The sequence below is a fragment of the Peromyscus californicus genome, unplaced genomic scaffold (assembly GCF_007827085.1).
Source record: "Peromyscus californicus insignis strain IS unplaced genomic scaffold, ASM782708v3 Scaffold_16__1_contigs__length_79575227, whole genome shotgun sequence".
NCBI lineage: Eukaryota > Metazoa > Chordata > Mammalia > Rodentia > Cricetidae > Peromyscus > Peromyscus californicus.
The window spans coordinates 27,898,674-27,922,963 of record NW_026294458.1 but is presented as its reverse complement, the minus strand read 5'-3'; the positions used below and the strand labels follow the sequence as shown (position 1 = coordinate 27,922,963).

The following is a 24,290-nucleotide window of genomic DNA, read 5'->3' as shown; positions in this document are numbered from 1 at the left end:
TGTCTATTATGTATTATGTATTGAATTATTTAATTTCATAGTAAATTAATTTGTAACATATCTCAAAGAATTGCCATGGGTTATCTCCTTTTAGGTTTGTTTCACATTTTACCCAGGGTACCATGAGGTTTTGTTTTTTTTTAAAGTGTAGAGACTTCACTGTAAATCATTTTGTCTTTACAAATGACGTCTTTTTTCCAGTTAATTTCAGGTGATTATTAATTTTCAATAATGTTCACAGTGCTTGCTCTCACCTTTCACTTACAGGAAAGAGAAAGACTGTGGATAGCTGTGACACCGCTCTGATTGTGGTGATGAGTGTTTTGTGAGTATCCGATGTACTTACTTGGTTTATAGCTCCATTTGTTTTTAAATAGTTCCCGAGAGAACTGGAAGGCATTCAATAGTTTATTCTTATCTTATGTGTATTTCTTATGTTTATTCTTATCTTAGTGCTTTGTCTGTGTGTACAGTGCCTATGGGGGACAGAAGAGGGTGTGGATCCTTTGGAACTGGATTTACAGAGGTTGTGAGCTGCTATGTGGGTGCTGGGAATGAAACTCCAGAGCTCAGAAGAGCAGCCAGTGTCCTTAACCACTGAGCCATCTCAACAGCGATGCATTTGTGTTTTACTGGGTAGAAATGGCCACTATTGACTATTGTTGACCTATAAAAACAGTCTTATAGGTTCTGGTGTGATAGGATTTCATGCATGATTTTTCAGAATTGTTAAATTTGACAGAATATAAAATATACACTAAGCATTCAAAAAAAAACCAATTTGACTTATTGCTATGAACTCTGGGTTTTTATGGGAAGTCCCATAAATTTAAAGAAAATAAGTGTTAGTAAAATTCCAATAATATTATTCTATTTTGTCTAAATAGATCAGTGGTTCTCATTTTTATGCAAATAAGAATCATTTGGGCTGGGCGGTGGTGGCGCATGCCTTTAATCCCAGCACTCAGGAGGCAGAGGCAGGCAGATCTCTGTGAGTTGGAGGCCAGCCAGGTCTCCAAAGTGAGTTCCAGGAAAGGCGCAAAGCTACACAGAGAAACCCTGTCTTGAAAAACCAAAAAAAAAAAAAAAGACTCATTTGGAGTTTGCTAAAATGCAGAGTTTTCAGCCCTGGTCTCAAAGGTTGATTCAGTAGACTTTGAATATTGATCAGAAATTTTTTTAAACATTTAACAATTTTTAAAATTTATTTTTATGTGTCTGAGTGTTTTGCCTGCATGCCTTTCTGTGTACCACATGCATGCCTGGTGATTATGAAGGCCAGACGAGAGTGTTGGATAACTTGGGACTGGAGTTAGAGACAGTTGTGAGCAGCCATGTGGGTGCTGGATATCAAATCTGGGTTCTCTGGAAGAGCAGCTAGTGATGAATTTTTGTTTTGTTTTGTTTTGTTTTGTTTTTCGAGACAGAGTTTCTCTGTGTAGCTTTTGAGCCTGTCCTGGAACTCGCAGAGATCCGCCTGCCTCTGCCTCCCGAGTGCTAGGATCAAAAAGGCCTGTGCCACCACCGCCCAGCTGCTAGTGATGAATTTTAAAGCACATACTCTAGGTTATTCTGAAATGAGTGATCTAAACATCATATCATGAAAAATATTAAGCAGTTAATCTGAAGCTTTTGGTGCACTCTAGGAACCTAGCTAGCAAGGTTCATTTACAAGCTCTAATTCTTCTCTTTTTCTTTCTTTCTTTCTTTTTTTTTTTTTTTTTGTTTTGTTTTTCAAGACAGGGTTTCTCTCTGTAGCTTTGGAGCCTGTCCTGGAACTCACTTTGCAGACCAGGTTGGCCTCAGATTCACAGAGATCTGCCTGCCTCTGCCTCCTGAGTGGTGGGATTCATGGGCCACCACTGCCCTGCTGAGCTCTAAATTGTACATGGCTGTGTGTGAGCCTTGAGGGAGTTCCTTGGTTATATAAATGGTTCTGACTCCATGATAGATTGGGTGATAATTTTTGGAATGAAGCTCTTAGCTACTTTTCCTTACTACAGATTTCAAAATAAGCAGAAAATACTTGTTATCCTTATTAGTGTTGGTTGTTTTTTTGAGATAGGGGCTTACTAGAAAGTCTTGGTTAGCCTTGAACTATCTTATCATCCTCCTGCCTCAACTTCCTTTAGGCTGGGACAGTCTGCATACACCACTGCTCTCAGATCTCCCTTTGAGTTTTAGAAATGGTTTTCAGATTCTAATTAAGTCAGTTTATTGGATGACAAATATCATTATATTACTTTGCAGGAAAATACATTTACATTCAAATATGGAAGTGTGTATGTGTGTATCACTTCAGTGCCATGATAATTTTACAGACTTGATTTTCTTGTTACTTTTAGTTTTTTCATACACCATATGTATCTATATACTTTTCCATCTTCTGTGCTGCTTGGAATCAAACCCAGGGTTCTGTTCATGCTAAGTAAGAACTCTGTCACTGAGCTATATCCTCAGACCCAATAGGTCTAATTTGAGGCAGGTAAATCTTTTAACAAAATAAAATAAGTAAAGACATATGATACTACTTATCAGTTTGTATACATGTGGAATGAGGTCTGGATTAATTTGAAAGTCTGCTGTTAAAAACAAAACATTACTTTTGCATGTAAAATTTTATATTTACCATTATTAATATATATTTGGATTTATCTGGTACTTCCTTTGTTCAAGATTAACAAGGAGTCTTGCTGAATATATATATATATATATATATATATATATATATATATATATATATATGCAACTTTTTTGCTTCCACTGGGAATAAAAGATAACATTGTGATGTCCCTAAAATCAGCTGCATATTGATCTTCATTTCATTTTTAAAATGCAGTATTATGGTGTATAATTGCTTAAGCCAACATAACCCAAAAATAGACCCTGGAAGCTTACCTGGTAGATTTCTAAACTGGGTTGCACAACCCTGGCTGGGATTCGAGGACAGGGGTCAGAGGCAACCAGTGAGCTGAGGTTGTTCAAGGACTTTTCTTATCACACTAGTCATTTTCCATCATTGTCTTTGACACCCATGTAATATTTGAAGGTAATTATTTTATATGATGAAATGGGGATAATTTATTTAAGTAACGAGAAAGTGGTCTAGATCATATACAGTTGGGAGCTTTTGCATATACGTTATTTTACTTCCTTCATTTTGGGTGGTAGAGGAGAGTGTTGGGGTGGGGTCTGGCTTTGTAGACCAAGCTGCCTTGTGGTCTTGAATCACCATAGCTCCTCCTGCCCCTGCCCTCTCTGGGAGCTGGGCTACCTCTGCAGAGAGGCCTGCAGCAGGTCAGTGCAGGTTAACCAGCTGCCATCTCCTCTGCACAGTTTGCTCTTGCTAGTTCTGCTGAACATGACGCTGTTTCTGAAGTTGTCAAAGATAGAACACGCCGCTCAGTCCTTCTACCGGCTCCATCTCCAAGAAGAGAAATCTTTAAAGTAAGCACCCCACCCCAGCCCGGGCTGTTTCCACCACCTGTTTCTTCGTCATAGAAAATTTAATTTTAGAAATTCTGGTCTGCTATATCTTGTAGTCATACATGCTTCGTTTTATTTTTTTATTTTTTATTTTGTGCAGGGGTGGTGGTGGCGGGGTTTGATTTTTGTGTTTTGTTTGCAATCCACGGGGCACAATAATTTCTGTAAATAATAAGCTATTTTCATGATTTTTAAGATTTTCTTTTCTTCCAGTTTAGCCTCTGATAGGTTCTCAAGAACAGAAAATATTCAAAAGAACAAAGATCAGGCCCACCGTTTAAAAGGAGTGCTCCAAGATTCCATAGTGATGTTGGAACAGGTAGGCCAGTCTGCTGTTCACACCCCAGGGGTGTGAATGGGCAGGTCCTCAGCTGGTCCTCTTTAGATGTACCTTCTCCGCAGTTGCTTAGTAACTCTCTCCTCCCACTTTATCATCCTCTCAGTGGTTGACCAGGCCTTATAGAGAAGAGAAACCTTCTGTTCTTCTTCTATAACCATACCTATAAATTATCCTATCCTTCAACCCTGTGTTCTCTGTGACTAGTTCCAGGAACATTTTGGCTCAGCATTGTGTGCTCCATGTTTAGCACAGGGCCCAGCATGAAACAGATACACCAGGTTTGTTGAACAGATGAACGAATACAGTAAGGAAGAAGATACATTTCTTGGTCTCACGTTGCTTCCAGTCTTATCAGAGAAGTCAAGTGTCCAATAGGTTGTCAAATCTGTTTTGGAAAGTACAAAGTTAAGTAGGATAGAAGTGGGAAGTAGGGTAGCACTCCCGGAGTCCAGAGGCAGGGTCTTCGGGGAAGGTTATATGGGGCCGGCAGGTATAGGTAAGGGTTAGAACAGTGAGGGGGATGCTGGATGGATTAGGAAGATGTGGCTTAGCTGCGGGGCTCGAGGTGTTCAGGGGAGGGAGAGTGAAGAGACCGCTGAGCCTTGAGAAACCTCTAAGAAAACAAACCTTTCCCTTTGGATAATTAGATGGACTCCCTGGAAAGCGCAGCCTTCCAGCACCTGGTAAGCACGCTGTAGAATTCACGCAGCAGATACAGGAGAATCAGGCATCTGGTGGTCAGTGTTTTACTTTTGGAGTAAAGTAACCAGTACGAATTGAAGTCTGATTTTCGACCCTTTTGTTTACAGCTGAAGAGTTCACTCCTTATGCTTCAGAAAACCTTTGACTTACTAAATAGGAACAAGACCGGGGTGGCTGTGGAGAGCTAGTGTTGAGATGAGCAATCAAAGAGACACCTGGACCTAGAAGACAACATCTGGAAGGAAATCGAGCACGAAAACTGTCACCGTCATAGGAACATTTCTGATATTTTTATTGCCGGATTTCTACTAGGAGAACTTATTTAAATAACATTTACTTGGTGATTACCCTCCAATAGCCTTAAGACTCTGTCTTTTCACTTCTTATAGATATTTTTAAGCTGTGAATTTCTCCAGTGAACCATGAAATATATTTTAGAATTGAAGTCCTGTGCCACAAAAGGGGAAGGGAGCCACCCTGCACATGGTGGCTTTTCTTCTATACTGAGGCTTGTAACTTGACCCTTTAAATTTATCTGTTAGCACAGACTCCCTGTGTGCCCTGTGGGCTGTGTTCATTGCTGCGTTTAAGAGCCTAAAAAGCTAAAGAAGAAACCCCTCAATCATTTCTCACTTTAGAGGGTCAGTTTCTAGGCACGTACATTCCAGGTTTGTATCTTTAAGTCTCTTCATGGATCTGGCATTCAAGGTCAGTGGTCAAACCCTTTGAACCTCTGTGTTGTCTGAAAGATTCATTGGCCATGCTGTATCTTACTGAAGGAATACACACACACCCCTTATATGTACCAAAGGTGAGATTATTCTTCATATATCAAACAGGACAGTAATTTAGGAGAAGGCAGTGTGTAGGATACCAATGCTCAGAATGAACTCTTTTTAGTTTTAGAAGCCAGAAGATTATGATAAAATCTGGGCATTTCATGAAGGGTCAGATGAATCCATGGACTCTGCTTGGATTCAGCTTAGCAGTGCCCATGGTGGAAGTGACCCATCTGATTGAAAACAATCTATCATTTTTCATTCTTTACACATGTGTGTAGCTTGTCTTGTTGGCAAATTATAAGCTAGGCTCCACAATAAAGCCTGTAGGGTACATGCACACTGAAGTTATGAGGCACAAGCTTGGGCTTTCAGGAAAGCTTCTTAGGCATTTATCACAGCACAAGAGGTTTGTGAAAATAAGGACTTGGTGACCTGACTTGAAATCAGCTCCAACCTTCAGCATTTAGGAAAAGTTCAGGACATATTTAGTTTGGTTCTCTAGAGGTCTTTCTTTGGAATACGCACATCATGCACACATACTGCATGGTTTTGTTTGTTTGTTTGTTTTTTGAGACAGGGTGTCTCTGTGTAGTTCCGGCGAACTTGCCTTGTAGACTGGCCTTGCACTCACAGAGATCTGCCTGCCTCTGCCTCCTGAGTGCTGCTGGGATTAAAGGTGTGCGCCACCACCCGGGCATATATTCTTCTTGTTTGAACAACCATTACCTTTAGCGGAATGTTTCCCCAGTGTCACCAGAGCCAAATGGCATGGCTAACAACATTTCTGAGATGCCTGCAAGGAAAGAAAATACTGACTAGAGGGAAGTGGGTTTCTCTGGACCAATCCCAACTAATCTACCTGCAAGAGGGTACAGAGTAGTAAGGCCCGTTTGTTTTCTTTTTGTTAAGGACATATGAAGTATCTAGCTGTGAGCAAGAGTGACTGGATGAGAAACTTGAAATTATTAAATTTAGAAAAATGTTAACTGTCAAAGTGAATGTTTTTGTGGTTTCTCTCAAACTACTTTATAATATACCTCAAAGATTACCAACGTTGCTTTGTAGATAAAAGATGAAATGTGTATGCAGAATTAATAAAATCTGAATCTGTTATGTAGTCTGACTTCAATAAAATCCCCAATATCTAAGTTGTCCATTTTCCTTCTGTTTCTGCTTAAAAGCCAAACCACACCTAGAAAGCCTGGGGTAGTGAAAACCTGTATCTAGGTCCACAGTTCTCACAGATTTGTGCCGCTATAAAACCCGGAGAGGTCTCTCTGGGCAATTTCATTGCCAATGCGCAGACTTCTGAAGCACAAGTACCAGAGAGGCCTGGCTGGCTGGAAGGCAGACCCAACCTCCAGGACTCAAGAGCGTGAACAAGTTGGGTAAGCCAGGACCTGGGAGCAGCAGCTGCTGGCCTAAAAGGGCAGGTGGGCGACTTGTGGGGTGGCACCCCAGCACAGGGCGGTGCAGATCGAACCCAACGCCTGTTGCGGGCGCAGGGGAACGGTTGGTGGCCGGCGAACGGCGAACGCACGCAGCGCGCGAACCCCTGGGTCTGGTCCCTTCCCCTGCCAGCACCCCGGGGGGCCCGGCGCGCAGGTACCGGGTGGCCGGGAGCGCGGCGGGGGAGGGGCCTCGCGGGCAGGCGGCGCACGTGCGGGCGGGCGGCGGGATCCCGGCGCCGGGGGGCGGGGCACCCGGAAGCGCGCGCCGACCTGCGGAGCGGCGGCGGCGGCGGCGGCGGCGGCCGGGGGCGACTGGATCGCGAAGGCAGAGGCGCGCGCACACCGGCGGTGCACACAGGTGGGCGAGTCCGCCCTGCACCGCCGAGCCCGCGGTGCTGGGTCCGAGACGCAGCCGCGCCCAGAGCAGCCGGTCCTCCTCCCGGTCCCCGCCTTCGTCGGAGGGCAGGTAACTTCTCAGCCAAGGTCATTCTCCAGGCCCGCCCACGCCCTCGGAGCGGCTGGCTCGGAGTGGGCTGGACGGCGATCTCGGGGCTGCCGGGGACTCCTGGCCAGCCCGGGGCGGGTGGATGGTCGCAGCGCCGGGGCGTCGCTTGCCGGCACCTGCGAGGGTGAGTTTCCACGGCGCGCAGCCTCGGGGTGGGGACCGCCCGGCTCTACCCAGCCGGCACCCGCAGGTGAACTGGGCCGCCCTAGCCCTGCTGTCCCGGGCCGCGTGGTCGGCTGTCGCCATGGGAACGGCTGGTACCCAGATGCTGCTAGCCTAGCTGGGAAGGGAAGGTGAAGATACCCATAGCCCCAGGAATCAAGGAGCCCCCTTTCAGGACATGCGGAGCCAGAAAAACCTGATGGAAACAGGACCCCTCCCCCCTTTCTTTTCATTTATTTTTTATTTTATTTTTTTTTTTATTGCTCAGGCGTTGGCGTTAATCACAAGCGAGGATGTGTTTACAGGATGTGAGTTGAGTTCTTGCCACCTTTACCTTCTGAGAGCTTCTTGTGCCTCTCATGGTGACAGGTGCAAACACTGAAGGGCACTATGAAGCCAGTTAAAAAAAAGAAAACCGAGGAACCCGAGTTGGAGCCCCTGTGCTGCTGTGAGTATATAGATCGAAATGGGGAAAAGAACCACGTGGCTGCCTGTTTGTGTGATTGTCAAGACCTCGATGAAGGCTGTGACAGGTAAGCATACCGTTTTCAGAGGCTGCCCCCGCTAGTTCTGCCGAGACCTACCGTATCTTCTCTCAGGTTTACCATCCAGAATGCTAGAATTTGCTTTTGACTCTATTCCAGAGGATCTAAAATAGAGAATTGTTTTTGATGTCGGGTGAAGATTTTATAAAAATGAGGTATGTAGCCGTCCACAGCTGTCCAGTTCAGTCCATGAGGACTCAAGAGTTTTCTTTCTAAAGGATGATGAAAGGGAGAACACGCAGACCAGGGGATAGTGGGAAATTCAGTGTGCTAAGGAACACGAACTAGCCCAAACCGCACGTTTAAATGAACATTCAGGAAAGTTGTTATATTCTCAGTGATCTTAGTGGAGTCCATGCAAGGGACCGTTCCCACTTGGTCACATGGGTCTTGGAGGTTGAAAGATGGTTTTCTGCTTGGTTTACCCCCTGTTTCCAGGAAGAAAGGTCATGTACACCCCACAGACACTGTTTTAATACCATCTTGATTGTAGTCTTGTCTTATCTTGGGGCCTTTATTTTCACCACCATGTCAGTGATGGAAACTGCTATCTAGAAGGATACCTTTTAGCGTCAATGAGAAACATTTTGTATCAAGCAGCAATGGACTGCTTTGAGCCATTTTTCTAAAAATACATTTTAAATGTCTACTTATGGAAAGCATAATGTGAGAGGAAGAGGGATGTTGGAGACAAGCTTTTCCCAGAAGCAGCCCCTTCTGGCTACAAAGTCACGGTTACTGTAGATTGTTAATCTAGCCATGAAAAAGCTTTCCCTGGGGATCACTGCAGTCTTCTCTTCAAGCCCGTAACCTCTTTATAGTTGTTCCTTGTCTTTTTTTTGTAGGCAGCCTTAAATATCGCTTCTTTAGACTTAGTCTAAAATCCATACTGAGAAAAGAGAGCACTTTGCACTAATGAATGGAGAAATGATGCTGTCTCCATAATGGCTGCCGCCCAGGACCGCGGCTTTTCCGTTAGCTTTGCCCACTCTTCCTCTCTCCTAGCCCTTGAAACCTGGGCTGTCCCCTGAGCTCTCCCCTCCCCGCCATGTCTCCCTTTTTCCCTGGAGACAGGCTTCCCTGTCCCCACTGACCCTGCTGCCCTGTGACTCCAGGTAATCCTCTCCCAGTCACTTTCAAGTTGAGTCCTGCTCAAAACAATTGTCCAAAGTGATTTTTACCTAAACTACCTTAACTCTCTTGCCTGTCTTAGTCCACTTAGGCTGCTGCAACAAAATGCTTCAGAGTGGGTACAAGTGATAGAAGTGGATTGCCTACAGTTCTGGAGATGGAGAAATCCAAGTCAGAAGTGCTGGCAGATTTAGTATCTGGTGTGAACCCTCCTCCTCATAGACGGCATCATCTTGCTACATCCCCACATGGCAAAAGGGATGGATGACCTGCCTGCCTTGGTCTTCTTTCGTGTGGATGTTAATCTCATTCATGCTCTATCTTGTTGACTCCATCACTTCCTAAAAGCCCTACCTCTTAATAAGATTGTATTGGGGATTAAATTTGGACTAAATGAATTTTAGTGGGTTACAGATATTCAGGTCTTAGCAGTCTACGTTTGCCCCCTCCAAATGAATGTCTTCACAATCAAAAATACGTTCCTTACCTACCAACAACCTCAGATATTTAATTGTACAAGTGTCAGCACAGACATGTTAAGTCTGGACAGTGGTCTGAATGACATTGTCTAAATCAGAAACAGGAGAAACTCATGAAGGACTTATGCAGTGTCCTTCAGCTACGGGCCTGTGGATAAAAGGCTGTGGGCAAAAGACAGGCTAAGAGTACTTCTTGCTTTTGTAGAGGACCAGGGTTCAATTCCCAGCATCCACATGGCAGCTTAAAACTGCCTGTAATTCCAGTCCCAAGGGATCCAACACCCTCCTCTGACCTCAGTGGGCATGAGGCATACACACGATTCACATACATATATGCAGGTGAAACACATGTACACATAAAATAATAATAATAAAAAATAGCCAGGCAGTGGTGGCACACACCTTTAATCCCAGCACTCGGGAGGCAGGAGCAGGCAGATTTCTGTGAGTTCGAGGCCAGCCTGGTGTCTGGTCTACATTGTGAGTTCCAGGACAGGCTCCAAAGCTACACAGAGAAACCCTATTTTGGGGAGGCGGGGGGGGGGGGGGGGGGGGGGGGGCGGGGGAGAGAAATAAAGAAAAAAAAAGAAGTAACATTTGCATACTTTCAAAACACAATAGTGGGACATTCATTGAAAAGAAATTCCCATGGCAAAAATGAGAAATGGGAAAGAAACCGGAGAAGACAGGTCCCATTCCCACAGGGCAAATGACGTGTTTATGATTCAAGTCTTTGTTTGTTTGTTTTTTGGAGACAGGGTTTCTCTGTGTAACGATACAAGTCTTGAAGATAATATTTGACTGTATAGCCCACCTTCCAGACACACTGAACTAGAAGTCGGGCCCCGAAGCTTACAGCTCACCACACACCTTTCATGTGTTAGAGTCTTGTGCCTTCACAGAGGTTGTGGGCTGCTAGGTCCACCATTTCTGGGGTCTTGGTCAGTTCTTCCCCTACAGCTTTACCAGGCATTGCCTAGTGAGGTTCTCTGCAGTGGTCCCATGCCCATGGGTACACAGGACAATACCTTAGTGAGGGCTCCATGGGGTGACTCCACTCTGTGGTACTTCTTGGCCTCAGCCTTGATGTTCTCTGGAACATTCTTTGACATCTACCTGGATATAGCCATGCCCCCGCAGCTCTTGTATTCTGTAGGGCTGTAGAATTGGGAACATACGATGCCGCCCAAGTTTACTACTGATGTCCTTGGGAGTAGTGGCCCCTGCAGCCTTCTCAGGAGCCACGCCTGGGGTTTCTGTAGACGCTACACTAGAATGTAGGGAGTAGAGACTTGATGGGGTACTAGGCAGCGAGCCCTGAGGTTTCATGGGCGTTCTGAGCCATTTCCTGTGAAACCATGGTGTCATCGAGGCCCACGCATTCCAGGCTTATGATAGGAGTGCAGCCTCAGCCCTCGAACTGTTTTAAGGGTCGTCCTCTCATTGTCCTGATGCGTAGCGCAGGGCCAAGCCCTCGTGATCTTACGATGCACTCTCGCACAGGCTTTCACAGTTGTTATCGTTTAGACAGGCTAAGAAGGCCAAGAACTTTCCAGATCTTCAGGTTCTGTTTCCTCTTTGGTTATGCATTATGCCTTTTGTTTGTTTGTCTTCTTTGCTTTCTGAGACAGGGTCTGTCTGTGTAGCCTTGGCTGTTCTGGAACTCGCTCTGCAGACCTTGCTGGCCTCGAACTCACAGAAAATCTTCCTGCCTCTGCCTCCTGAGTGCTGGGAGTAAAGGTATGTGCCACCACCGCCTGGCTGTATACATTATGTCCTTCAAGTCAGTGTGTGTGTGTGTGTGTGTGTTATATGTATTGTATGTGTATGTGCACATGTGTGCTCCTTGTGGACAGTGGTTGATGTCAGGTGTCTTTCTGAATTGTTTCTCTGCCTTATTTTTTTTTCCAGACAGTGCCTCTCACTGAACCTAGAGCTCCTCAGTTGGCCAGACTAGCTGACCAGCCATCTCCAGAGTCCTCCTGTCTGCTGCTCCCAGTGCAGCAGTAGGATTACAAGCTCACAGCACCATGCCTCTCTATTTCCATAATGTATGTGCCTGTGTGTACATGCATGTCCCATGGTTTTCATGTGGAGGTCAGAGGACAACCTGCCACCGTGTGGACCCTGAGGGGATTGAACTCAAGTCATCAGCCATGGTGGCAAGCACCCTTACCCATTGCCCTCTTGCTAGCCCCATGTTGCTTGGGTGCTGGGAATCCAAACTCAGTCCTCCTGCTGTCATGCAAATACTTTGCCAACTGAGCCGTCTTCCTAGCCCCTCATCATTATTAATTATTATTATTATTATGAATTATTGTTTGTATATGTATTTATGTGTAGGCCAAAGGTGTGTCAGATGTCTTATGCATTTGATCCCCAACCCTAATTTCTGAGACGGTCTCTTCACTAACTCCGGAGCTCACTGACTGGGTAGACTGGGTAGCCAGTGAGCTCTGGAGATCCACTGCCACCTCCCGAGTGCTGGGGTTACAAATGCATATCATCGGACCTGCCTTTGACATGGGTACTGGGAATCCAGACTCGTGCCCTCCTATTGCCCACTGGGCATCTATCTCCCCAGCCTCTCATCTCTTTACTCACATGTGAGCATAAGAATTTAGGGAAATTGTGTGGCACCCTGAACGCTTTGATTAGAGACTCCTATCAATATTCAGTCCATTGTTCTTCAATCCTACCTTCTACAAAACGCTAGGACACGAACACAGTTCAGCCACCTACCTCATAAATGGTGCTTTCTTGCTATGTTGTTTAGCCTCTTTTATAAAGGGTCTAATCCCATCCATGAGGACTTTCCTGTCATGACCAAATCACCTCTTATGAGACCACCCTCCTGAAGCTCTCACTATATTGTTGACTCTGGCCTTACATGGCTGGGATCAGTAATCCTCCTGCCGCAGGCCTTCATGCAACTGTAAATAAAGGTGTGTGCCACCATGTCCAGTAGCCTCACCACTTATACTCAGGTGTTAAGGGTTAGGTTTTAAAACTGGAACATTCAGATAGCAGCATGCCTAACTGTGCGAAGTCAGCAGACACTGTTCTTGGGAGTCACTGGGTTTATTTTAGTTTCTTCTTCATTCTTGCTTATGCAGACTCCTGTCTGTGACAGCCCGCTTCACTCCCAGGGCCCAGGACACGCTCTGAACTGCACCCATTTCTCTTGGCTGAAACACCCCCTTCTTTGCTAGCTGACCATCAAGGTTTAAGCACAGACCACACCTTTCCACTAAGCACCCTTTGATCTCTGTGCCCTGAGCTTTTAAGAGTTCATTGGGCACTCGGGAGGCAGAGCCAGGCGGATCTCTGTGAGTTCAAGGCCAGCCTGGACTACCAAGTGAGTTCCAGGAAAGGCGCAAAGCTACACAGAGAAACCCTGTCTCGAAAAACCAAAAAAAAAAAAAAAAGAGTTCATTGGAAGATCATGGCCGCTCACCTGATACTTTTTGAATTCTCACTGTCAGTTTTTTTTTAAAGATTCACGTGAGTGTACACCCACTCAGGTCTAGACATTTGTATGGAATATGTGCATATACCTGCGTATTTAAGGAAGAATGCCGATCGTTACGTTTATAAACATTATCTTCCTATATAAAAAGGATACACACAAGTCTGAAAAGCTTGTGTTTAGTAGTGAGGGAATAAAATGTTGGCTTTTGGTGTCATCATTTATGCTGCTCTTTGACATCTGGGGCCCTGTAGTTTTTAATTCACAAATTCACGTGATGCCCATTCTTCTGCTCTCTCTGAATAGATGGCTCACCTGTAAATCAGTGCGGCCAGAGACTTGTGAAAGAATCACAGATACCATTTCTGATCGCCTCCGAATTCCTTGGCTTAGAGGAGCCAAGAAAGTTAACATTAGCATCGTCCCGCCGCTCGTGCTTCTGCCGGTTTTCCTTCACGTGGCTTCCTGGCACTTCCTGCTTGGGGTGGTGGTTCTGATCTCCCTTCCCGTGCTGGCGCTCTGGTACTACTACCTCACTCACAGAAGGAAAGAGCAGACACTGTTTTTCCTGAGCCTTGGACTGTTCTCACTGGGCTACATGTACTATGTGTTCCTGCGGGAAGTGGTTCCCAAAGGGCGTGTAGGGCCTGCTCAGCTGGCTCTTCTTACCTGCGGGCTACTCCTGATACTCTTAGCCTTGTACCGAGCCAAGAAGGATCCAGGCTACCTCAGCAATCCAGCATGCAATGACAGATCCCCAAGCAACAGCCAGATCGAATGCCCCATCAGAAAAGGGCAGGAGAAGACCAAAGGGTTCCCCGGAACAGATACCTCGGGGAGCCTCAACAACCGCACGCTGAAGGATGATATTAAGGGCTCCTCCAGGGTGGGACTTGACAGCCCTGCCAAGGTGAAGGAGGACTGGTGTGCCAAGTGCCAGCTAGTACGACCCGCCCGGGCATGGCATTGCCGGATATGTGGTATCTGTGTAAGGAGAATGGATCATCATTGTGTCTGGTATGTTGGAAAAATCTGGAAGCCCAGAAACTAAATTCATAGCCTCCCCATATTTGATCTTCCTTTGTGCTGTCCTAAGACGTCTCTTTTTCCCGGTTTTACACCTTGTAGATATTTGTAGGCTGTGAGGATGTTCCCGCTTAGTCATCAGGTTTTTTGAGTTTCACAGATTTAGTGCCTTCAATTTCCTGAAGGAGATCAGACGAAAAACTTCGGGAGTCCCGTCCACCCCCCCCCCACGCCCCCCCCCCCCCACCCCGCCTTTCCTTCCAATTTTCCTTTGGTTGATTAAAACAAGAAGAATGTATCAGGGACTGTGGAGATGGCTCAGTTGGTAAAATGCTTGCCAGGCCAGCACGAGGACCTGCGTCTCTCCTCAACACTCACATGCGAAGGCCGCGTGTAGTGTGGCATGTGCTTTTTTTCCCCAGCACCGGGAAGGCAGAGGCAGGAGAATCACTGGGGCTTGCTGGCCATCCCATCTAGCTGAATTAGCAAGTTGCTGGTTCAGTGAGAGACCCTGCCCCAGAAAATAGGTGGAGGATGACTGAGGAAGACACCGGCATCAACCTCTGTTTCCACATGCAAGTGTAGACGCCTGCTCACCTACGAGCACATGCGGTCCCTGTTTTCAAGTGACTCTGCTGTGTTCTTGCTGTGTACATCCTTAGTCATTTGTTGCACACAGAGATTTCCGCTCGCCATTGTAGCTGAGGTCCTATCAGATATCCCTTTATTGGTTACCTGCCAGGACATGGGCTTTGTTTTGTACCTTCAAGCTGGCTAGTGACAAGGAAAGTCACATCAGGTCCATAACATATGAAGTGCAGCATCTAAAATTTCACCGAGTGATGCTGAAGGGATGTTAGGACTCAGCTGTGAATGCTGTGAGTAGCAGGTGTGCCGTTGTGTCGCTCTCGGGGCAGTTCTGGTTAATGAACTGCACTCTAGGCCTGCAGAGAACAGGAGAGAGAGTCTAGGGAATGCTCGGAGGGTATTGAAATGGCCAAGTGCATGGCCCTAGGACGGGGACACCTCTTTTCTGGGACTTGTCGTTAAGTGTAAAGGGCTGTTTTTAGCTTTACATTTGCCATTTATCCCCATTGTGTGCATGTGCACGTGATGTGTTGGCCCATTTCCAAACGCTCGTTTGCAGAATCTGACGGTTTGTCCTGTAGGAAACCTCTTGCCACTGAGCATCCTGGGATGCTTGGGCAGAAGAGTGGTGGCCTGTGTCCCCTGCCTGCCTTGACAGAGCCCATGACATAGGACCATTTTTTTATCTGACCGGCTTCATAATATCGTGTTCTCCATGCTGCTGCACCCTAGTTTCAACTGCTTTGGATCCCTTTGTTGCTTCATACGTACTTAACGTATTTTCCAATTTTGTGCAGTGTTTCTGACTGTACTTTTACAGTTTTCATAACTGCTTAATCTCAACTTTCCTCATAGCTGGGTGATAGACCTCACATTAATATTTAGAAACAGGGGCTGGGGTGTAGCCCAATGGTAGAGTGTCTGCATAACATGAACCAGGTTCAATCCCCAGCACCACATAAAAAACCCACATGTGCATATGTATTAATTATATATGTTCATATATGTATAAGCTCTGTATCTAGATGGCTAATTTGTCAGCTGGCTGCTGCTTTTTTTTTTTTTAAGTCATGGCTTTAAACTAAGTGATAATGGTTCTACTCTTCCATAGAAAAGATAAGACTTTGTCACACAGTAGAAAAGGTTTTGTTTCCCTAAAATTGAAAACTAGGATGACTTAGTGTTTCAGAACTGAAGTTCCTACTGTCCCTATTTTAAAGGCTTTCTTGTTTATTGTGTGGGTTATCCGAGATGTTTTCAAATGTGTTTTCCCCCTCTGCTGTTTTGAGGATAAACAGCTGCGTTGGAGAATCAAATCATCAAGCATTTATACTTGCCCTTTTGATCTTCTTGCTCACTTCCGTGTACGGGATATCGCTGACCTTGAACACCATTTGTAGGGATAGAAGCCTCTTCACAGCCCTCTTCTACTGTCCTGGAGTTTATGCAAATTACAGGTAAGTTGTGGAACCCTCTGTTAAGAGGGGCCAGCCGGGAAGTAATCATTGTTGCCGGAAAGAGGCAGTTATTTGCTCCTAAGTTAGCTGTTCTCAATCAAAGCATAGAGCAGGCTTTGGAGACGCTGGGCATCCCTAAATTTGCCAACCAAGCTGTGCAGGGGTTGGGGGTGTGTTCTAGGGTGATTATCAGAAGCACCCATTGATGGCGCACACCTTTAATCCTAACGCTTGGGGTGCAGAAGCAGGTGGATCTCTCTGAGTTTGAGGACAGCTGCTTCTACAAATCAAGTTCTAAGACAGTCAGGGCCACATAGAGAGATCCTGTCTCAACAAACAAACAAACAAACAAACAAACTGGCCTTGGCTGTATCGGGAACTCCCACAGCGGAGACGTTCCGGGCGCCTGTGGTCTCAGCGGGGATCCTTCTGAGAGATGCTCACGTCTTCTCTCTAACCTCTCATGGTTTGTTCTGCTCTAATTTCTTTCTTTCTTTTTTTTTTTAAATTCACCACTCATGATTACTGCGCTATCTAGGTCAAGATTCCTTAGGCGTCATTAGGTGGGAACCCATTTATAAACTGTGCAGATTCCCATGCAGTGGTGGAAGTGGGATTCTCATAGTTGGTCTTGCTCCCCCTACCCTCCCACACCAAGGGTCCTCTTGCCTCCCCCACTCCCACAGATCTCCTACACACCAAGGGTGGTTTTCCCCCTCATCCCCACACACCAAGGGTGCTCTTGCCCCCGACCCTCACCCACTCCCACACACCAAGGGTGCTCTTGCCCCCCCCCTCCATCCCAGGGTGCTTCCCGCCCATACTGTTTCTTTGGTTCTCCTCTTCCTTCTCACTCCTTGTTCTCCAGAGCAATTTCTGCTTTTGCTATTGTTGTGCCCAAATTGCGGGGACTCTCAAAAGACCACCACGGAGACTGAATCCCATATTTTAAGCTTGGAGCTTGGTCTCTCTGTCTGTCCGAGGCAGTGGTGAGAGGCAGAGAGCCCCGAGCTCTGGCAACGTGAGATTTTTATCATAGCAGAGGTTGGGGTGAGGGGATTTCCAGGGTTCAGGACCCTGGTTGACTGACATCTGTCTAGGGATATAGGTGTGTGCTAGGAATGTTTGGAATGTCAGGTATTTCCCCCTTAGTGCAGGCCCTCTCTAGGCAGGGTCAGTTTATGGCTTTTCTTGGATCTGGGTGTTGCCTACCAGTAATCCTGTCACAGAAGCTGTGTCTAGGCCTCTAAGCCTTCATGGCAGCTGTGTGGTCAAGCTGTCTTGGGCCCCCCCACAGCTACCAGGCACCCTGTGTGTTGTTAGTTCTTATTAGTCTGTGGCAGAGCCCCCCACTCCAGGTTTAGATATTACAGATATTTTAGAGAGGTTATTAGCCCTCCCTTCTTGTGGTAACTTTCTGCTCTAGACATGTGGATAGTCTTGGCCAACACAAGGGTGATAAGTGTAACACAAAGAGTCTATGTGCTTCGTGGGGTAACGGGGTGCCTGGTCCCTCCATTACTTCTCACCCCAGTCTATGCAGTGATTGCTGTCACCTCAGCTTAGGGTGAAGTTTTGGATTTGTAATCTGTGAGGTCCTGTTTAACTTTGCAAATGAAGAGTGTTGTGAAAAAGTGAGAGAGAGGCCTTGGCGGGTGGAGCCAAGGTGCCCCACGGTGGGTTAGAGACAGACGCCATGCAGACAGCACTCAGTGGAGAGTTTTATTTGGTGGGGGAAAGAGAAAGATAGGGGGAGAGAGGAAGAGAGGGGGGAGGGGGGGAGGAGAGAGAGGAAAGGAGGGGGGAGGTGTGCACTACCTTGTGGTGAGGGGGAAGAGAGAGCGAAGGGGGAGGAGTCCTTTCTTAAAGGGACCAAACATAGGATGACATCAGGAACTAGGCGGGCCAGGCTGTGATCTGTTTATTGGCCAGGATTCCGAGAAGTGGCTCTGAATGCTGACAAAGAGCCAGTGATCTCTTTCCACTCTTCACTTGTGCATGTCTAAATGAACATGACCTGCTCTTTGATTATACTAACAGGCAGCCCCAGCCCACAGTTCATGAAGGAGCCCGGAAGATGGTTTCCTGCCCTGTGTGATTTGGTTTGAAATGTTAGGTTCATACAGCTCTTTTTTATTTTTGTGAATGCATGCCAAGTATGTGTGGCTGCTCACAGAGGCCAGAAGGGGGCATCTGAGCCCCGGGAACTGAAATTGCAGGTGGTAGTGAGCTAACTCCCTGGGGTGCTGGGAACTGCCCTCACATTTTCTGGAAGAACAGCAGGCACTCTTAAACCCCGGGGCCCTGCTCCAGCCTGGCTCCTACATAGAAGTAAAGGGCTGTTAATGGTGGGGGTTGTCCTTGTAGTGTTCAGTCGGCACTGGACCGCACACAGAACGTTAGTCCTGTTCTTAGATTTCCATCTCCAGCTTCCTAGAGGACACCAGTAATGATCTGGAACCTCTGCTTTCTCGGGAGTTAGCCACAACCTAGGAATCGCTCCTTCATTCAACAGGTGCTGAATGCCTGCTGTCACGTGCTGCAAGTATAATAAAAACAATCTTTGCTAAATATACCATGCTAGAAAAATACGTACTAGCAATCCAGAGGAAAATTAAAAGGGTTCAACTGGGCATTAGCATTCTGAGGCTACTATGATATCCTCTAATCGAGACTGGAGAGGATGCTCAGGTCCTTACTAAGGAGTATATATAAGTGTTCAGAAAGGTTCCTTTCTCCAACGCAGCTCGGCTCTGTCCTTCACCTGTGTGTGGTACTCCGTGATCATCACAGCGGGCATGGCCTACATCTTCCTCATCCAGCTGATAAACATCAGCTACAACGTGACCGAGAGGGAAGTCCAGCAGGCCCTTCGGCAGAAGACAGGCCGCCGGCTCCTCTGTGGGCTCATCGTGGACACAGGCCAGTACAACAGGGGCTTTCTGCGCAACTGGTACCAGTTCTCCACCCTGGGCGCGCACACGGTCCACGCCCCTGCCGAGGACATTGTCTGAAGTGCCTTCCGTGCAGCTCTGAGGGACACTCCTTTCTCTGTCCTTCCATTTCACACTTCAGTGTCCACGCAGGATTCACCGTCATCACCCTCCTCTCAGAGGTACTGCAGGGCCATGCTCAGGTTTGAAGAAAGGACTGAAGAAAAGGAGCTTTTTCTTCTGACTTCCTAACTTAAGGGATTTGAATACTGAAGCTGCAGGAGTAGAGCCATTCCTTTGCAGTCACCTTGCTGAAGCTGCAAAGGATGTGGATTACTCATGCACAGGCCAGTAGGAGGAGTTTCTGTCCATCCAGTTGAGGAAAAGCGTTAGTTCAAGGGACATTTCCTAGCCCTCCTTTCAATTCTTAATAGCCATATGACCCCTCGGTAGTCACTTTCCCAAGTCTCAGGTTCATCTGGATGGGGGCTTCTGCTGCCTGGCTACCTCACGGAGCATCCACGAGGGCCACCTGAGGAGGGACCTGGAAAGCACTCCGGTCCAACTCAGGCATTTGGAGGTATCAGGTGTTATTAGGGAATCCCTAAGACTGAAGCAGACTGCTTGTCGATCAGAATACTGAAGCCAATATTACGATGTTATAGAAATTCTCCTGAAGTGTTAGACCTTGTTCTCACGGATCAGAGGTGATAAGCGATTGATGCTGGTCGTCTCGTCTTGAGAAGGGCAGCTGACGAAGGGATAATGACTATCCCCGCAGTGTGGCGTGGGGAGAAATGTAAGTGACGAGTGTTTATTAATGTATCATTTTAGGTTTACTGTAATTCTAACAAACAATGTTTGCTTTCCCTCCTTCCACATTTCACCTGGTGAGGTGCTAGCACACTGGTGGCCGGAAGGGGAGGAACTGTCCTGTGAGAACATTTTACCCTCTTTCCTGGCTAGGGAGGCTGATTAATATCAAGGGCTTGATTTATTTTTTTATTATTGTGCGTGTATTTCTAGTGCTGTAGGTTTATAGCACAAAATGGGAACTTCTGTCTGGCATGAACTCTCTCTGGGTGACTGACACTTTCCCAATCCACATTGTGTCTTGTTCCCCTTTCCTACTAAAAGTATCTCTCTAGGAGAGAGCAACAGGGTACGTGCGCTTTCCAATAATGGACAGATTGCTGCTTTCTAGCTCTCCCCGATACCGAACGGTCCCTTTGTGTCTCAGAACTGTAACCTAGGAAAGATTGTCTATTTCTGCAGGATGGGCATCTTTCGGCCATAGAGATGGGAGAGTCCTAAGAGGAAAACTGCCTCTTGACGTGTTTGGTTTTTACACATGTACTTTCCTGGGATCCCAAAGATCAAAGACACTTTGTGAGACCTTAAATTTGCCTTGGCCTTGTTGCTTCATAGAGGGGAAACAGTGCTGCATTTCCCCCTTTTGTGCCTGCTGATAAGCGTCGAGAGGAATCCCAGGGCCTCTGCAGTTAGCCCTGGTCCTTTGCAGAGTGCCACCACCCTTAGGCTGGCGTTAGCCAGGGCTCTCCTGAGGACAGGGGCCACATTTTCATCCAGGTGTGTCATTGCTCTCCCCAGAGAGCTACTGTTTAACAAACAATAGACTCCATATTCTACTGGGGTTAGCCAGAGAGAGCCTGGGGGTGTTTGCAGCTTCTACAGCGATGCCTGTCCCTGGCCTAGAGTCAGACGTTCATTTAGAATGAAAGTTGGCTTGGATACGACTAATTTCCGTGTGGGTTTTAGGTAAGAGAGATGGTAGTAATGTCAGACAGCTTACGTGGGCAGAAATTGGTAGTTTTCATGTCTCTTGAATGCCAGGTATCTAGCCAACTCGGAACCTCTAGCTCTGCTGACATATATAGAAGTTGTGTAGTCAGTACTTGTAGCCTGCCTCATCTTCAGCAGCTGTGCTGATGTGACGTGATGGTGAGCGCTACACCAAGACCCGTCACTGGGAGAATGAGGAATGACCGCTGCCTTTCTCAGAGTTGGCCACTCAAGGGTCAATTCCCCTCACATGGATGGGGGGATTCCTTGTTGGCTCTGGGACTCACTGGAATGAAGATGCTTCAGTTTCTCTTCTGTTTAGACTTTCTTTGTGTGTGTGTGTGTGTGTGTGTGTGTGTGTGTGTGTGTGTGTGTGTGTGTGTGTCTGTCTCTGTGTCTGTGTCTGGAGTTATAGGCATCCGTGAGCTACCTGCTGTGGGTGCTGAAGCTGAACCCGGTCCTCTGGAAGAGCTGCATGTGCTCTCAACTGCTGAGTCATCTCTCCAGCCCGAAGCTTATGTTTCTGGAGAACTGATTGGTGGCTTTCAAAAGAAAGTCAAACCTGTAAGAAGATCCTTGTTGTGTGGATCTTTCAGCCTTCTCATCCCTGCTTCCTTACTAAAAGTATCTCTCTAGGAGAGAGCAACAGGGTACGTGCGCTTTCCAATAATGGACAGATTGCTGCTTTCTAGCTCTCCCCGATACCGAACGGTCCCTTTGTGTCTCAGAACTGTAACCTAGGAAAGATTGTCTATTTCTGCAGGATGGGCATCTTTCAGCCATAGAGATGGGAGAGTCCTAAGAGGAAAACTGCCTCTTGACGTGTTTGGTTTTTACACATGTACTTTTCTGGGATCCCAAAGATCAAAGACACTTTGTGAGACCTTAAATTTGCCTTGGCCTTGTTGCTTCATGGAGGGGAAACAGGAAATACACACTCAGCCTTCTGAAGTGCCTGTTTCTAGGAGACAGGAAACCAGGGGCTGTCACAGCAACCTCCACTAGGCCCCAGGCCATCTTCAGCATATATTCCTAGACTTTTGAGCTTGCTTATGAGCTCTAGTTGTTTGTGGGATTTTGTTGTAGGCCTTAGTATTCTCCAGGTGGTAAAAGATTTAACTGGAGTCTTTAAAAGGTCAAGGCCTTGCCAGTGGTGGTACATGCCTTTAATCCCAGCACCTGGGAGGCAGAAGCAGGTGGATCTCTGAGTTCAAGGCCAGCCTGGTCTACAGAGTTCCAGGACAGCCAGGGCTACACAGAGAAATCCTGTCTTGAACAAAACCAAAAAACCACCCATCCAACCAACAACAACAAAAAAGAGCCAGGCCTTTGTGAATGGGCTGTCCGAAGCATCCAGTGTGGCTAAGCCACCAGTCCCTTGACCATGGGAGAAAGTGCTCCTCAGAAATGTGACTCAGAGAAGCAGGCTCTCTCTCTTGGCCTACAGCTGAACTTCATAAAGACCCATTCTGTCCCGATCCCTTACATAACCACCACACCACCGCACTACCACACCACCACACCACCGCACTACCACACCACCACACCACCGCACTACCACACCACCACACCACCACACCACCACACCACCGCACTACCACACCACCACACCACCACACCACCACACCACCGCACTACCACACCACCACACCACCACTCACGGGCGGGCTACTCTGAAGGCCGCTAAAATGAAGCCTTAAGCATGTTTCGGGGACAGTGCCGTGAGTTTCTCCAGCCACATAGTTGTGTAGGATATTGTAAATCTCTGCTCTCCAAGTGGCACCTTCCTCTGGGGAATGCATTGATTGTTGTCTACTGTACTATCTGCCTAGAAGGAAGATTGCTGTCAACTTCCTCGCCTGCAATAGTCCTTGGGACTTCTAATATTTTTAGCAAGAGAAAACTTTGTATACTAGAACCTTCCACTGCCAGAAAACACAATGCCAGTAAGAGTCTGTAATACTCCATCTGCCCGACAGACTTACTTCCTTTGGGTAGGACATGAGCTGTTTATTATAAAGCTCAACTGACAAGCAAAACCCTGTGGACGCACAGCTTTACCCGTGAAGTTTAAGAAGTAATGCTCTGAGCATCCCCTCATCTCTTTAAACTAGCTAGCTAGGTTTCTATGACTTCACTTCCTGTTAGCCATACTTGGATACCCTGCCTTTCAAAAAGGAGACTTTTATCCAAACAAGTAGTGGATGTGACTTGTGCTGGAGGCACCTGCTTGGAACCCGGTTTGCTTAGCAGCATTTGACAAGTCAACTGTTTCCTGTTACACATGCAGAGGTCGTTCGGGAAGAATGGAAACCATGTCAAACTGAACACTGAATGAAACTCACGATGTTCTGGTGAATGTTCGCTGAGATTCATGTAACTGTTCTGAAGAGGCAGCTGACCTGAGTCCTGACACTGGTGGACAGTCATCTGCACTTGAACTGGCTCTGACATTTCACTGTAGGGACGGCGGGCTGATTGGGGAGCAAAGCCCGTGGCTTGCTCCAGCTTGGGCTTGTGATTCATTAGGACTGGAGCCTTCCTGGGGTGCTTTTCACCTTTAGAGACTCATATTTCAAGGCAAAGCTTTGAAACCAGGGATAGTCTGCTTTAATGATACAAATACAATTTTGATGTTTTTCAGGCAAAGCCATTGACAAATGCCATGTGAGAGCAACAAGCTCATTTGTGGTGCCAGGGTCTGGGTGAGTGGATGATCTGTTAGGGCTTTGGGGCCTTTTCATTTGATCTAATTTCGGGGTCTGACATTAGACCAAGTGAAACCCAGGAATGAGTTTAATGTTAAATACAATATTTAATATGATGAAGTAGGATTCCTGAAGCCAAGCTGGGGGCTAAGGCCTGGACAGTTGGCACTCTGTACCTGTACCCACACCCTCTCCCCTCAGACTCAGGCGCAAGGCCTTTTAAATGGAGATTTTACAAACTACTGCCATTTGTGCAAAACAGGGTCCTGTGACAAGCCGTTTAAAAGGGAAATAAAGTGCTTTCTTTACAGAAACTGTTGGTGATTTTCATGTGTCCTCAAAGTGTTTTGCCTTGAAAACCATAAGCTGTGCCGCCTCCTGGTACCTCTTTGTCCCCATCCTGTGGTCCTTTGCTGACCCTAAACTTCCTCTTCCCTTCCCTGGTTCTGTAGATCAGATACTGTCTATTCAGGCAATGGTTAGCTTCACCACGGCCCATCAAGACTGACCATTGAGAGTGGGCTATAAGCTGGCACTGTGGCCCAGTCAAAGTATGTGTCCCCAAAAAGCAATTTCTGGGTGGTGCTGAGGGTGAAGCAAAGATAAAGTTTAAGATAGAAAACTTAATTTTATATGACTTATTTAAGACATGTTTACTGAAGGAATTCACCCTCTTCTGCGGGCTTGTCATTAAATTAATATGTAGTTTTGACTTTTTAAGTT

General features: G+C 46.6%; 2 protein-coding genes across 11 annotated transcripts in view; both read left to right on the top strand.

The window, feature by feature from the left end:
- Gramd1c (GRAM domain containing 1C) overlaps positions 1-6,458 on the top strand; it is an 89,538-nt gene extending 83,080 nt beyond the window's left edge. For all 6 annotated transcript variants that reach the window (XM_052740734.1, XM_052740731.1, XM_052740733.1 and 3 more), the window contains 4 exons: positions 268-325; positions 3,337-3,447; positions 3,700-3,805; positions 4,636-6,458. In XM_052740734.1, the coding sequence (XP_052596694.1) occupies positions 268-325; positions 3,337-3,447; positions 3,700-3,805; positions 4,636-4,716 (356 nt within the window). In that variant the 3' untranslated portion in view covers positions 4,717-6,458. The remainder of the gene's footprint in view (positions 1-267; positions 326-3,336; positions 3,448-3,699; positions 3,806-4,635) is intronic.
- Positions 6,459-7,033: 575 nt separating this feature from the next.
- On the top strand, positions 7,034-23,881 carry Zdhhc23 (zinc finger DHHC-type palmitoyltransferase 23). Of its 5 annotated transcripts, none has more exons than XM_052740747.1 (5): positions 7,034-7,227; positions 7,798-7,961; positions 13,359-14,069; positions 15,956-16,123; positions 18,870-23,881. In XM_052740747.1, the coding sequence occupies exons 2-5, from the start codon at positions 7,819-7,821 to the stop codon at positions 19,135-19,137; spliced, it is 1,290 nt and encodes a 429-aa protein (XP_052596707.1). In that variant the 5' UTR covers positions 7,034-7,227; positions 7,798-7,818; the 3' UTR covers positions 19,138-23,881. The 5 variants fall into 5 exon arrangements, with proteins under 5 accessions (XP_052596707.1, XP_052596704.1, XP_052596706.1 ...); XM_052740744.1 differs by having other exon boundaries at positions 7,110-7,227; positions 7,697-7,961; XM_052740746.1 differs by having other exon boundaries at positions 7,112-7,390; positions 16,067-16,123.
- Positions 23,882-24,290: the final 409 nt, after the last annotated feature.